Genomic DNA, 14,323 nt, shown 5'->3' on the forward strand with positions numbered 1-14,323 from the left:
GGGATTCCGGCGCTGGTATGCTGGCCGCCGGGAGCCTGACCGCTGACATAACATACTACACCCATTTTAAGGGGCTCCTGCTGGGCTCTTCCCAGTGCGTCATTCATTGAGGCCCTGTACAGTTTACTGGCCACCTGTGACCAGTATAATAGTTTGTGGGCTTTGGGTCAGACGTTCCTCTGTGGTATGTCACCTGTGCGCACATCCTTACAGAATCTACCTGACATATCTCAATCCTCCTGCTAGAAGATGGTGTGTTGGGTTACACATACCAGTCAGTATATAATAGGCAATCGGTAAGTGGATGAGCAGCATATTAAGCACAGGAGAGGGTGGGGGGAATATGGGCTTGCTTAGGATGCTAAAGTGCTTTTAAATTTAGTTTTTGCATTTAGTAGCAACAAAAAAAGATATTCAGTATACGATAGATGCTATTGGATGATGCTTGTTTATTTCCTTCTGAGTAACAATGTTTTATAAATATATACTAACAGGTCTCATTTTTTCCTAGGCGTTTTTCCATCGAATGATGCAATATGCAGCTTCAAAATCCGACAAAAATGTCACAGAGGAAACCGTAAAGGTTAGTTTGGAGATTGTTGATGGTTGCTGCATTCTATTTTCAGCATGTGTGACTGTAGTCTGACGTCCATCAATAATATCATCTGGGAAACAAAGTTACAGGGGTTATGACATGGTTAGTTAGTTTAAAGACCTCAGTATAAAACAGGTGACCTCTCTTAACCTTTCATGAAATATGAAGGACAAATGGGTGCTTAGTTGCTACAGCACTTAGTGTGACAGATGTAGGAGGAAAAGCTGCTCCAGAACAGGCTTCTGATATCCTGAAAAAGAACAGAAAAAAGGAATATAGCAGGAGGGATACTGTACTATATATCCTTCTCATCTGCCTCTAAAAATTATTTTAAAAGATTGGAAAAACATTACCAAAGAGATCCATCTTTTTTATTTGATATTACATTTTATTTTTGTGATCATTTTTGGAGGAAAATGAGAAAAATATAGAGCGCCTGTTAAATTTCTTTGTTTGTTTTCTTCAAATATTAGTAACTACAGTAGGACATGTTTACAGGGAATTTGAAACTTAATAGCGAAAATAGGAGAGGGCCAAAACAAAACTGTGATAGTTTATCACCACGTCTGATTACTTTTAGCTTTTTCTAAATATTAAGTGATTTAGGGGTCTATTCATGAAGATGTAAAAAGTGTGGAGAAGTTCCTCATGGCAACCAATCAGTGTTGATGTATGATTTATAAAGTGCATGCTACAAAATTATACGTAGCAGCTGATTAGTTGCCATGGGCAACATCTCCACTGGCTCACTTCTCCACTGTTTCACTGCTTGAATAGAACCCTTAGTAACCTGCTCTGTGATCAAATCACACACTACTTTTATTGGTTACCATAATTTCAATTCATATTCTCAGACAGGGAACCAACGGGTATGGCCAGTACCACACTTTATATACCTCAGAGCCCCCTAATGCCTCTTAATATGCCTAAGAGCCTCTGTACTGTATATGTTTCAGAGCCTCTTCATCATGCCTCATTTATGTGCTGTAGGCCCCCTCAGCCATGTCTTTTTATGTATGCCAGCCTTAGAGCTTGTTATGCTCCGTTATATATTCTAGCACCAGAGTCCCCTTTCTGGCCCATTTTTATGCCACAGACAGAGCCCCTCAGTATGTCTTTTTATATTTGCCAGCCCAGAGCCCCATCATGCCCCTTTATGTACCAACTCAGAGCCTCATTATGGCCCTTTTTTTCATGTGCCTATTTTAACAACAAATCACACATTTAAGTTCACTATCTAAAAACAGTATTCTAAATGTGCTTGAGTCTTATTGGTTGCTATAGATTAGTTATATCAAAACCATAGGAAGTGTGATGGATATGGAATCTGACGATGAAGGAAGTCCCGTACCCTGGTCCTTTCAACAGGAAGTGAAAAGCCTGTAGAGCTTCACTGTACATGCCCTGATTCCCATGCATGTTCCATAGAGTAGAGCAGGTGGTCTTAAAACAGCTTCTAATTATCCGTTTATCTCAAATTGGGACTGTCTCACCTAACTGGGCTAATTCTTATTCGGTTGCAAATGCAGGTGCACCATGGGGGTAATTCCAAGTTGATCGCAGCAGGAAATTTTGTAGCAGTTGTGCAAAACCATGTGCACTGCATGGGGGGGGGGGGGGGGGGCAGATATAACATTTGTAGAGAGAGTTAGATTTGGGTGGGTTATTTTATTTCTGTGCAGGGTAAATACTGGCTGCTTTATTTTTACACTGCAAATTAGATTGCAGATTGAACACACCCCACCCAAATCTAACTCTCTCTGCACATGTTATATCTGCCTCCCCTGCAGTGCACATGGTTTTGCCCAATTGCTAACAGAATTCCTGCTGCGATCAACTTGGAATTACCCCCCATATTACTACCCTCTTCTCTTTTTTAATGTAGTTATCTTATTGGTAGTTGGTAGCACACCTCCTTGGTGAAGACCATTTTGGACAACATTCCTATTTGGAAGTCTGCCAATTCGAACCTGTGCAGAAACCCCCCCCCTTTTTCTCTCTCGGATGCCGATGCGGCTGTATCTTTTGCTGCAGTCGCACCTATAGTACGTTTTAATGCTAATACTACAACAAAGTCCTTCCCTATCATACAGCTGTGTGTCTGAATGTGCAAAGACTCAGACACACATTGAAATACAGCTTGCTTCATGTGTAGATTGGTCGCACCATCAAAACATTAACGCTGAACATGGATCGTCGATAATGCTCATAGAAAATAAAGTTCCTAGCAGTAGAGGGAATTCTTATCTTATTTGTATGTGTGTAAATGCTGGAAGCCTTACAGGTAAATAGGGGGAACTAGAAGTCCTTTCAGCAAGCAAACAGTATGATATTATAGGCAGGGCCGAAACTAGAAGTTTTGGCACCCGGGGCAAGCCATTAACTTAGCGCCCCCCCTCGCATTCAAGTGTGTGTGTATATATATATATATATATATATCAGCAAAAGATGCGGCACTGAAGCTGATTCTCCGTAATTAAGAGACACACACGGTCCTGCATTTGAAACGCAGGACCGTGTGTGTCTCTTAATTACAGAGAATCAGCTTCAGTGCCGAACCTTTTACTTCTGTGTGTACTTACACCTGCATGCTGACCAACAGGGACCACTCCCACCCCAGCGTGGCGAGCGCAGCGAGCCTGCAACGGGGGTTGCTGCGCTCGCCACGCCCCCATCCCCCCGACGACATTCTGCTCCGGGGATACCAACGTCGGTATGCCCGGTCACGCATACCACACCCATACAGATCAGGGACGTGTAGTCAGGGGTGGCAGGGAAGGCAGTGCCTCCCCTGTCATAATGACTGCAGTAATACAAAGAAGATATTTATAACACGTCCTGTGTCATAATTATCCTCTTTGCATTTTTCTAATCATCTTTGCTGTGTGGAAACACAGCCAACGGTGGGTGGGAGGCAGCTGAGAGCGCTGCCTCCCACTGACAATGGTAAAGTGTCCGAGCTGGGGGGCGGGCAGGGGGCGTGGCCAAACGGAGGGCAGGAAAAGCCCATTGAAAAAACATGCAGTAGAGGCAGCAGCAGATCTGCCTCAGTGACAGGGGAGTGCCTGCATCCCACCTCAGAGCCCGCCCCTGTCAGTGAGGCAGATTTGATTGGCCAGTGACTGTGACTGTTTCCTGATGCACTCTCAGTGCTGAGTCCGGATCTCCCTCTCTCCAGGTGCTGGTCGTTTTACAGATGGTGAGGTGAGCTGTCAGGGTGCACTACAGCATGGGTAGCACTGTTATCAGGGGGGAGTGGGGACCTCCGGTTTCCTGCACATGGCTACTATAGCCACGGACAGTAGGGTCAGGCTGCTGCTGTCAGGGTCAGGGCTATGGCAGGAGCAGGCTGCTTGTCACTGTCTGCTCCAGCCTTTAGTTTCCCAGCCCTCAGCTGCTGCCTGTGGATGTGTGTTACTGATACCTTCTCCATTCCCACACATATGCAGCAGCAGCAGCAGCACAGCCCTGGCAGGGGGTGGGAGGAAGACGGATGCTGGGGCTCTTTACTTGTTGTTCTGTACACTGGAGTACTCATTAATTTCTTATATTTGTACTCCGTTCTTTTCTGTTCCAGTTTTTGTTTGATCACTGGCACTGCAAGTCCTGAGTAACGGGCCCTACACACTGGCCGATTACACTAAAATATATTTCAGTGTGTATTTACCAACGATGAACGATGTGCGACCCCGCGCTCGTTCATCGTTGGTGCCGTGTCGTTTATGCGTGCAAGCCAATATGGACAATATCGTCCATATTAGCATGCAGGGCTATGGGGCCGGGTGACGGGGGAGTGAAGAAACGTCACTCCCCCGTCACCCCCCCCCCCCCTTGCCGCCGGGGCATCCGTCAGCCGTATCGGCGGTCAGGCACCTCGGCTGAAAATCGTCCAGTGTGTAAGGCCCTTAAGTGTTGTTGTGAAGATGTTGTAAAAACGGATGGTACAGTATATTATAAGAGTTAAATATAAATGCTGCAATATGGCCTGATTTGGCCTGGTCACCTACTGTACTGTATGTCAAGCTCACTGGTAGGGAATGCGGTTAGTTTACTGACAGTCGGGATCCTGCCCCCCGCAACAATGCCGTTGCCAGAAATCCGATTTGGTCATGATACAGACGTCTAAACCCCGACAGTTGGCGTCCCGACCTATGTAAGTATAGTGCCACCAATAGTTTTAGGGTCAGCAGGGTTAGTTTATCCTCCCTTCCCCCCAGGGAGGTTAGGGTTAGGCTGCAGGGAGGGGGGTTAAGCACCCACGGAGAGGGTTAGAGTAGCGCTGCGGGGAAGGGAGAGTTAAGTTTAGTCAGCGGGGAGGGGGGTTAGGTTTAGGCAATGCTGCAGGGATGTTAGGGTTGGGCACTATAGGGGCAGGTTAGGGTTAGGCTGCGTGGGGAGGTTAGGCTGCATGGAGGAGCGTTAGGCACCCACGGAGAGGGTTAGGGTTAGGCTGCAGGGAGGGGGGGTTAGGCACCCACGGAGAGGGTTAGGGTTGGGCTGCGGGGGAGATTAGGCAATGCTGCACAGATGTTAGGGTTAGGCACTATAGGGGGAGGTTAAGGTTAGGCTATGGGATTGGAAAGGGAGGATTAGGGGGTTGGGGAGAGGGGATAATACCCCCTAGCTGTATGTTGGTGTAAATCAAGTTCTGTTATTAGCCAGTGCCTCCCCAATCATTGACCTCACCACACGTCACTGATACAGATATGTAGTGACACACCTAATCACATACAATCACACACATGCACACATTCGTACACACATATAGCAGTCACAGAAACATACAGTGCCCCTTTCCTGAGTTATACTCACTGTTTAGGCTGTGCTGCTCTTCTCCCCTCCTCTCTCCCACGCTGTTGCTGGCTGGCATGGTGGCACTGTGTGTACAGTGCCGTTTAGCCCCGCCCCCTTTTCGGACCTAGAATTTCTTGTTCACTGCAGCAGTGGCTGCAATGATTAAAGGCTCTAGCAGTGGGGGGGAGTAGTAATTTGTCCCCCATGCCCCCTGTTAATGCTGCTCTGCTGTGCCGATCACAGCACGCTGCAGAGATGAAACTGAAAGTAAAGTACAGCTCCCGGCAGCAAAGGCTGCTGGGAGATGTAGTTTATTTTCAGTGTCATCTCTGCGATGCTCTGCGATGCGGTGTGTGTGCCTGCCTGGCTAGGCGCGAGCTCCGCCGGCTGTAAGGTATCGCTGCTGCAAAGGGAGGGGGCGTTAGGGGGGATTAAAGTGACAGTCTCGGCGCCCTCTCCAGTCTGGCGCCCAGGTCACATGTCCCCCTAGCCGCCCCCCCCCCCCCCCCCTAGTTTCGGCTCTGTTATAGGTATTACTGAAACTTGGTGGGATGAATCTCATGATTGGACACTTAATCTAGAGGGTTATACGCTGTTCAGGAGAGACAGAGTAAATAAAAAGGGTGAAGAGGTATGTCTTAATGCACAGCTGTTTTGAAAACCTGATATACGGGAAGATATCCATGAGGGGACTGTAAATACTGTTGAAACTTTAATTGCATGCGGGGGAAAGGGAACTAAAAAGATATTGGGGCTATGCTACAAGCCGCCTGATATTAATGTGTCCGATAGGTAATTGTTACTGAAGCAAATTGAAAAAGCCTCAGGATTAGGAGACGTAATAGTGATGGGAGATTTTAACTATCCGGAAATTAATTGGATAAATGATTCATGTGATACTGCCAGGGGTAATAGGTTTCTAAACACACTAAATGATCACTACTTACTTCAACTAATCGAGGAACCGACTAGGTACAATGCAATCTTAGACCTGGTATTAACAAACAGTGGCGAATTGATATCAAATATTATAGTTTGGGAGCCCATGGAAAACAGCGACCACAATATGGTCACATTCAATATCAGTTCTCATAAGCAGTTCTACATAGGCTCAACTAAGACTCTAAACTTTAGCAAAGCCAACTTTGACATGATGAGGGAAACTTTATGGGGCATTGAATGGGAAATTTTGTTTCAAGGAAAGAATACTACGGAGAAATGGGAGGTATTAAAAACTCTGCTCACTAACTATACTCGTCAATTCATACCCATGGGCAGCAAACGAAGGAGTAATAATTCCAAACCAATGTGGCTTAATAAAAAGATTAAGGAACTAATGGGCAAAAAGAGGCGAGCATTCAAAAAATATAAATCAGACGGAAAAGGGGAATAATTCCAGCACTATAAGGATTTTAACAAAATTTGCACACAAAAAAATACGAGCGGCTAAAATAGAAATTGAAAAGCTAGTAGCAAAGGAAAGTAAATCAAACCCCAAAAAGTTTTTTAAATACATCAACAGCAAAAGATTAAAGAAGGAGAGTATAGGCCCTTTAAAGGACAAGTTGGTCATCTTAATCAAAGACGATAATAACATAGCAGAAAAATTAAATGAGTTTTTCTCATCTGTATTCACAAGGGAGGACCAGCTGGCGGGATTAACGCATAACCTCAGCAATGATAATGCCCCAATGCTAAGTGCTTGTTTAAGTGAGGAAGTAGTCTGCAACCGATTAAAAACAATTAAGATTAATAAGTCACCTGGTCCTGACGGAATTCACCCGCGGGTTCTCATGGAACTACACTCCGATCTAGCAAGTCCACTATCTTTGATCTTTATTGACTCACTTAGGCATGGTTCCCAAAGTCTGGTGTATAGCGGAAGTTGTGCCGATATTCAAAAAGGGAAGTATATCTGAACCGGGTAATTATAGACCAGTAAGCCTTAGATCTATAGTGGGGAAAGTACTGGAAGGTATTTTAAGGGATAGAATACAGAAGTTCCTGGAAGCCAATAAGGTTATTAATAGGAACCAACATGGATTTGTGAAGGATAGATCATGTCAAACAAACTTATTAGGCTTTTATGAGACAGCACTAACAGGACAAGGAGGTGGATGTAATCTTTTTAGACTTTGCTAAAGCTTTCGATACAGTACTGCACATGAGACTTATGTACAAGTTACAAGAACTGGGGCTAGAGAGCACAATATGAACTTGGGTTAGAAATTGGCTGGATAATAGGGAGTAGCGAGTAGTGATAAATGGAACTTTTTAAAATTGGACTGAAGTATTAAGTGGCGTGCCACAAGGGACTGTACTTGGATCACTATTATTCAACATTTTCATAAATGATCTAGAGGTAGGTCTAAAGAGCATGGTGTCAATTTTTGCAGATGATACCAAACTGTGTAAGATTATGAATTCGGAGGGGAATACTGAGTCTCTTCAGAACGACCTATTTAAACTAGAAGCATGGGCTGCAAAATGGAGAATGAGGTTCTGTATAGACAAGTGTATGGTAATACACTGTAGTAGCAAGTACAAAAATACTACCTGCATACTAAATGGGAAAAAACTAGGGGATTCTGTACTGGAAAAAGACTGAGGTGTTCATATAGATAACAAACTCAGCAGTAGTACCCAAAGTAGGATTGCAGCAAATAAGGCAAACAAGGTAATAGCATGCATAAAATGGGGAATTGATGTAAGGGACGAGAGTGTTATACTCCCACTATATAAATCACTTGTGAGGCCGGGATGTAGTCAATTTACCTCCAATCAAAATCCTGACGGTCGAAATCCTGACAGCAATTGACCGCGGTAAAAATCCCGACATGGACAAAATACCGACATTTAAAATACCGACAAGGTCAAAATACCAACATGTAAAATGTAGACAGGTCAAAATACCGACATACAATTTTCATGATTTTTTCATTGAAACCGACTTGTTCATACTTTACCATCCCAGTGGACCTGGAGGGGAAATATAATAGTGTGCCGAGTGCAGCAAAGCACCGTGCCCGAAGCATGGCGAGCGCAGCGAGCCATGCGAGGGGACGAGGTACACTTATATGGTGTCCATGTCAACATACACACAAAAAACCCAATAAAAAACGCATGCGGTATTTTGTCCTGTCGCCATTTTACATGTCGGTATTTTGACCTTGTCGGTATTTTAAATGTCGGTATTTTGTCCATGTCGGGATTTTGACCTTGTCGGGATTTTGACCATCGGTCAATTGCTGTCGGGATTTCGACCGTCGGGATTTTGATTGGAGGTATTTCATACCGATCCCGTGGGGCCACATCTCGAATACTGTGCACAATTTTGGGCAACATACTACAAAAAGTTTATCCTGGAACTAGAAAAGGTTCAGAGACGGGTGATCAAATTGATTAAGGCGATGGAGATGCTAGAATACGAGGAAAGGCTTGCTAATCTAGGCATGTTTACACAGGAAAAGAGATTAAGGGCTTAATTCAGACCTGATCGCTAGCAAGTGATTTTTGCACTGCTGCGATCAGATAGTCGCCGACTACAGGGGGAGAGTATTTTAACTGTGCAAGTGTGCGAACGCATGTGTAGCAGAGCTGTAAAAACAGATTTTGTGCAGCCTCTGCGCAGCCCAGGACTTACTCAGCCGCTGCGATCACATCAGCCTGTCCGGGACCGGAATTGATGTCAGGAACCCTCCCTGCAAATGCATGGACACGCCTGCATTTTTCCAGACACTCCCTGAAAACAGTCAGTTGACACCCACAAACACCTGTCAATCTCCTTGCGATCGCTCGCACAAACGGATCTGCCGCACAAACCCATCGCTGATTGCGGTGCATACGCATATGCATGCGCAATTTGGACCTGATCGCCCGCTGTGCGAAAATGCACTGCAGCGATCAGGTCTGAATTACCCCCTAAGAGGGGACATGATTAACATTTACAAATATATAAGGGGACAATACACAGAGCTTACAGGGGATTTGTTTTTGGTAAGATCAACACAGAGGATGCGTGGACATCTGCTTAGGTTAGAGGAGAGGAGAATTCGCACGCAGAGACGTAAAGGTTTCTTCACTGTAAGCACAATACGTGTTTGGAATTCCCTGCCTGAGAGAGTAGTAATGGCGGTCTCAGTCATTACATTTAAGAATGGGCTAGATAAATTCCTAATGGATAAGGATAGACAGGGTTATGGTGGGCAGATCACACACTAAAAAAGGAGGAATAAACATAACAACCAACATTCACAACAGATAAAATCTTCCGAAAAATAATACAGTGTAGGAAACCACTAATAGGTTGAACTCGATGGAGAAATTGTCTTTTTTCAACCTCAGAATCTATGTAACTATGTGACATGCACCAGCCCAATGGCAGGTGCAGTTTCTCCATCTACGTTTGGCCTTCTGTATGAGTGGTTCAGTGTCTCTGTACCCATCCGCTTCTAGCGACACATCTGTGACTCTCCCATAAGACTCAAAAACTCCATATGTCTAAGCCATCTGACGGATACCTCCAAGTTACCATTCAGGAATGCCCCATACATTTTGCTACTGTGCATCTAATTTTGATCTGCGACTCTGTATGGATGAAATTGGGACGTATGTGCAGTGCGACGCAGGTGCATGCAGTGAAAGTAATAACATTGGCCATGTGCATGCATAGCATTTGACTCTGAACCAGGCCCAATGTGTGGCAATTTGGAATGTCCCACCTATTGACCCCCCATATTCCCAGATGGGCATACTCAAGGCCATCTTAATGTATAGGCACACTGGTCAGCTGCCTAGAGCCCCACAATTCTAGGGGCCTTTCAGCAGGGGCAGGTGATGATCATATAACCATAGCAGTGAGCCAGCATTCTCTACATGCCTACCAGTCTGCAGCCAGACAGTGAATAGCTGGAGCTATCCACCAATCAGAGTGCTGACAGCCATTCATTGTATGAAACCATGTGGATAGATGGTGCAGGACGCAGGAAGGGCATGTTATGATTTTTCTTTAATTGGTTCCTGTGAGTGCATGTGTAGGGGCTTCAGTGTATTGCTTTGCCCAGGTCCTACAATGCCTTTAAGACGGCCCTGGGCGTACTTTACCCACTACTGACATCTTTCTGGGACGCTGGAGGTTTACACAGTAATTATACTTTAGCGGTCTAATGCAGGCTTTTACAAATGGTTACTCTTCAACTATTGCAGTGCTACTCTAGTATTCCCAGAATTCCCTGTCAGCCTTTGCTTGGCCATGATTTAAAGAAATACGAGATTACTGTTTACAGTACTGACTGTATGTGAACCTGAATGTTTGTCAAGAAGACAGCTATTGCAGTTTATCAACCAAATAGAAGTCGGAGATGTTTGTTTATGAAGGAAGAGTTTTTCGCTCGGTATTCATTGCAGTGCCTCCTGCCCTCCGCACGTAATGCATTGTGCAAACATTTTTCAACTTAGTGCAGAATAAATTTGTGCTCCCCAAGCATTAATCTTTTTATCTGATTGTGATGCTGCCTTTACAGTGCTATATATCCGGCACAGACATATTACATTTTCAAGCCGTAGTCAATGCTCTGGGGAGAGAAACGAGGATACTGAGGTGATTTCTCAGGCACATTCTCATACAAAGAATGCAAATGTAGAAAAGAAAATGCTGCACTGTGTGTGTCCATGGCTCACTGGCAAATAGGGACTTTAAATTACCGCAGTTCATTGGAAAAAAGAGATAAAACAAATGTGTGAAAATGAATACAATATTTCTCTAACGTCCTAAGTGGATGCTGGGGACTCCGTAAGGACCATGGGGAATAGCGGCTCCGCAGGAGACTGGGCACATCTAAAGAAAGCTTTAGGACTATCTGGTGTGCACTGGCTCCTCCCCCTATGACCCTCCTCCAAGCCTAAGTTAGATCTCTGTGCCCGAACGAGAAGGGTGCACACTAGGGGCTCTCCTGAGCTTCTTAGTGAAAGTTTTAGTTTAGGTTTTTTATTTTCAGTGAGACCTGCTGGCAACAGGCTCACTGCATCGAGGGACTAAGGGGAGAAGAAGCGAACTCACCTGCGTGCAGAGTGGATTGGGCTTCTTAGGCTACTGGACATTAGCTCCAGAGGGACGATCACAGGCCCAGCTTGGATGGGTCCCAGAGCCGCGCCGCCGGCCCCCTTACAGAGCCAGAAGGCAGAAGAGGTCCGGAAAATTGGCGGCAGAAGACGTCCTGTCTTCAACAAGGTAGCGCACAGCACTGCAGCTGTGCGCCATTGCTCTCAGCACACTTCACACTCCGGTCACTGAGGGTGCAGGGCGCTGGAGGGGGGCGCCCTGAGACGCAATAAAAACACCTTGGATGGCAAAAAAAATGCATCACATATAGCTCCTGGGCTATATGGATGCATTTAACCCCTGCCAGAATACACAGAAAAACGGGAGATAAGGCCGCCGATAAGGGGGCGGAGCCTATCTCCTCAGCACACTGGCGCCATTTTCCCTCACAGCTCCGTTGGAGGGAAGCTCCCTGGCTCTCCACTGCAGTCACTACACTACAGAAAGGGTTAAAAAAGAGAGGGGGGCACAAATTAGTCGCAGTATTAACTATACAGCAGCTATAAGGGGAAAAACACTTATATAAGGTTATCCCTGTATATATATAGCGCTCTGGTGTGTGCTGGCAAACTCTCCCTCTGTCTCCCCAAAGGGCTAGTGGGGTCCTGTCCTCTATCAGAGCATTCCCTGTGTGTGTGCTGTATGTCGGTACTTTTGTGTCGACATGTATGAGGAGAAAAATTATGTGGAGACGGAGCAGATTGCCTGTAATAGTGATGTCACCCCCTAGGGGGTCGACACCTGAGTGGATGAACTGTTGGAAGAAATTACGTGACAGTGTCAGCTCTGTATAAAAGACAGTGGTTGACATGAGACAGCCGGCTACTCAGCTTGTGCCTGTCCAGACGTCTCATAGGCCGTCAGGGGCTCTAAAGCGCCCGTTACCTCAGATGGCAGATATAGACGCCGACACGGATACTGACTCCAGTGTCGACGGTGAAGAGACAAATGTGACTTCCAGTAGGGCCACACGTTACATGATTGAGGCAATGAAAAATGTTTTACACATTTCTGATAATACGAGTACCACCAAAAAGGGGTATTATGTTCGGTGAGGAAAAACTACCTGTAGTTTTCCTGAATCTGAGAAATTAAATGAGGTGTGTGATGATGCGTGGGTTTCCCCCGATAACAACTGATAATTTCTAAAATGTTATTGGCATTATATCCTTTCCCGCCAGAGGTTAGGGTGCGTTGGGAAACACCCCCTAGGGTGGATAAAGCGCTCACACGCTTGTAAGGGCTCTATCCTCTCCTGAGATGGCCGCCCTTAAGGATCCTGCTGATAGAAAGCAGGAGGGTATCCTAAAATGTATTTACACACATACTGGTGTTATACTGCGACCAGCAATCGCCTCAGCCTGGATGTGCAGTGCTGGGTTGGCGTGGTCGGATTCCCTGACTGAAAATATTGATACCCTAGATAGGGACAGTATATTTTTGCCTATAGAGCATTTAAAAGATGCATTTCTATATATGCGTGATGCACAGCGGAATATTTGCCGACTGGCATCAAGTCTAAGTGCGTTGTCCATTTCTACCAGTAGAGGGTTATGGACACGTCAGTGGTCAGGTGATGCGTATTCCAAACGGCATTTGGAAGTATTGCCTTATTAAGGGGAGGAGTTATTTGGGGTCGGTCTTTCAGACCTGGTGGCCACGGCAACAGCTGGGAAATCCACGTTTGTACCCCAGGTCGCCTCTCAACATGAGAAGACGCCGTATTATCAGGCGCAGTCTTTTCGTGGATAAGCGGGCAAAAGGTTCCTCATTTCTGCCCCGTGACAGAGGGAGAGGAAAAAGGCTGCAGAAATCAGCCAGTTCCCAGGAACAGAAACCCTCTCCCGCCTCTGCCAAGCCCTCAGTATACGCTGGGGCTTTACAAGCAGAATCAGGCACGGTGGGGGGCCCGTCTCAATGAATTTCAGCGCGCAGTGGGCTCACTCGCAAGTAGACCCCTGGATCCTTCAGGTGATATCTCAGGGGTACAAATTAGAATTCGAGACGTCTCCCCCTCTCCGTTTCCTAAAGTCGGCTTTCCCGATGTCTCCTTCTGACAGGGAGACAGTTTTGGAAGCCATTCACAAGCTGTATTCCCAGCAGGTGATAATCAAGGTACCCCTCCTGCAACAGGGAACGGGGTATTATTCCACACTGTTGTGGTACCGAAGCCGGACGGCTCGGTGAGACCGATTCTAAATCTAAAATCTTTGAACACTTACATACAGAGGTTCAAATTCAAGATTGAGTCACTCAGAGCAGTGATTGCGAACCTGGAAGAAGGGGACTACATGATGTCTCGGGACATCAAGGATGCTTACCTTCATGTCAAAATTTACCCTTCTCACCAAGGTTACTTAAGGTTTACCTCAGGTTTATGGTACAGAACTGTCACTATCAGTTCAGACGCTGCCGTATGGATGGTCCACGGCACCCCGGGTCTTTACCAAGGTAATGGCCGAAATTATGATATTCCTTCGAAGGAAGGGAATTTTAGTTATCCCTTACTTGGACAATTCCCTGATAAGGGTAAGATCCAGGGGACAGTTGGAGGTCGGTGTAGCACTATCTCAGGTAGTGTTGCTGCAGCACGGTTGGATTCTCAATATTCCAAAATCGCAGCTGGTTCCGACGACTTGTCTTCTGTTCCTAGGGATGATCCTGGACACAGTCCAGAAAAAGGTGTTTCTCCCGGAGGAGAAAGCCAGGGAGTTATCCGAGCTAGTCAGGAACCTCCTAAAACCGAGCCAAGTCTCAGTGCATCAATGCACAAGGGTTCTGGGTAAAATGGTGGCTTCCTACGAAGCAATCCCATTCGTCAGATTCCACGCAAG

At 45.8% G+C, this 14,323-nt stretch overlaps 1 protein-coding gene across 3 annotated transcripts in view; it reads left to right on the plus strand.

The window, feature by feature from the left end:
- PREX2 (phosphatidylinositol-3,4,5-trisphosphate dependent Rac exchange factor 2) overlaps positions 1-14,323 on the plus strand; it is an 867,640-nt gene that overhangs the window by 123,992 nt on the left and 729,325 nt on the right. Inside the window, exons 1-2 of one of the 3 annotated variants that reach the window (XM_063923873.1) lie at positions 82-296; positions 512-583. In XM_063923873.1, the coding sequence (XP_063779943.1) occupies positions 527-583 (57 nt within the window). In that variant the 5' untranslated portion in view covers positions 82-296; positions 512-526. Of the gene's footprint in view, positions 1-81; positions 297-511; positions 584-3,661; positions 3,800-14,323 lie in introns of those variants that run through there. The other 2 variants (XM_063923872.1, XM_063923874.1) reach the window with 2 other exon arrangements.

This window comes from Pseudophryne corroboree, chromosome 5 (genome assembly GCF_028390025.1).
Source record: "Pseudophryne corroboree isolate aPseCor3 chromosome 5, aPseCor3.hap2, whole genome shotgun sequence".
Lineage (NCBI taxonomy): Eukaryota > Metazoa > Chordata > Amphibia > Anura > Myobatrachidae > Pseudophryne > Pseudophryne corroboree.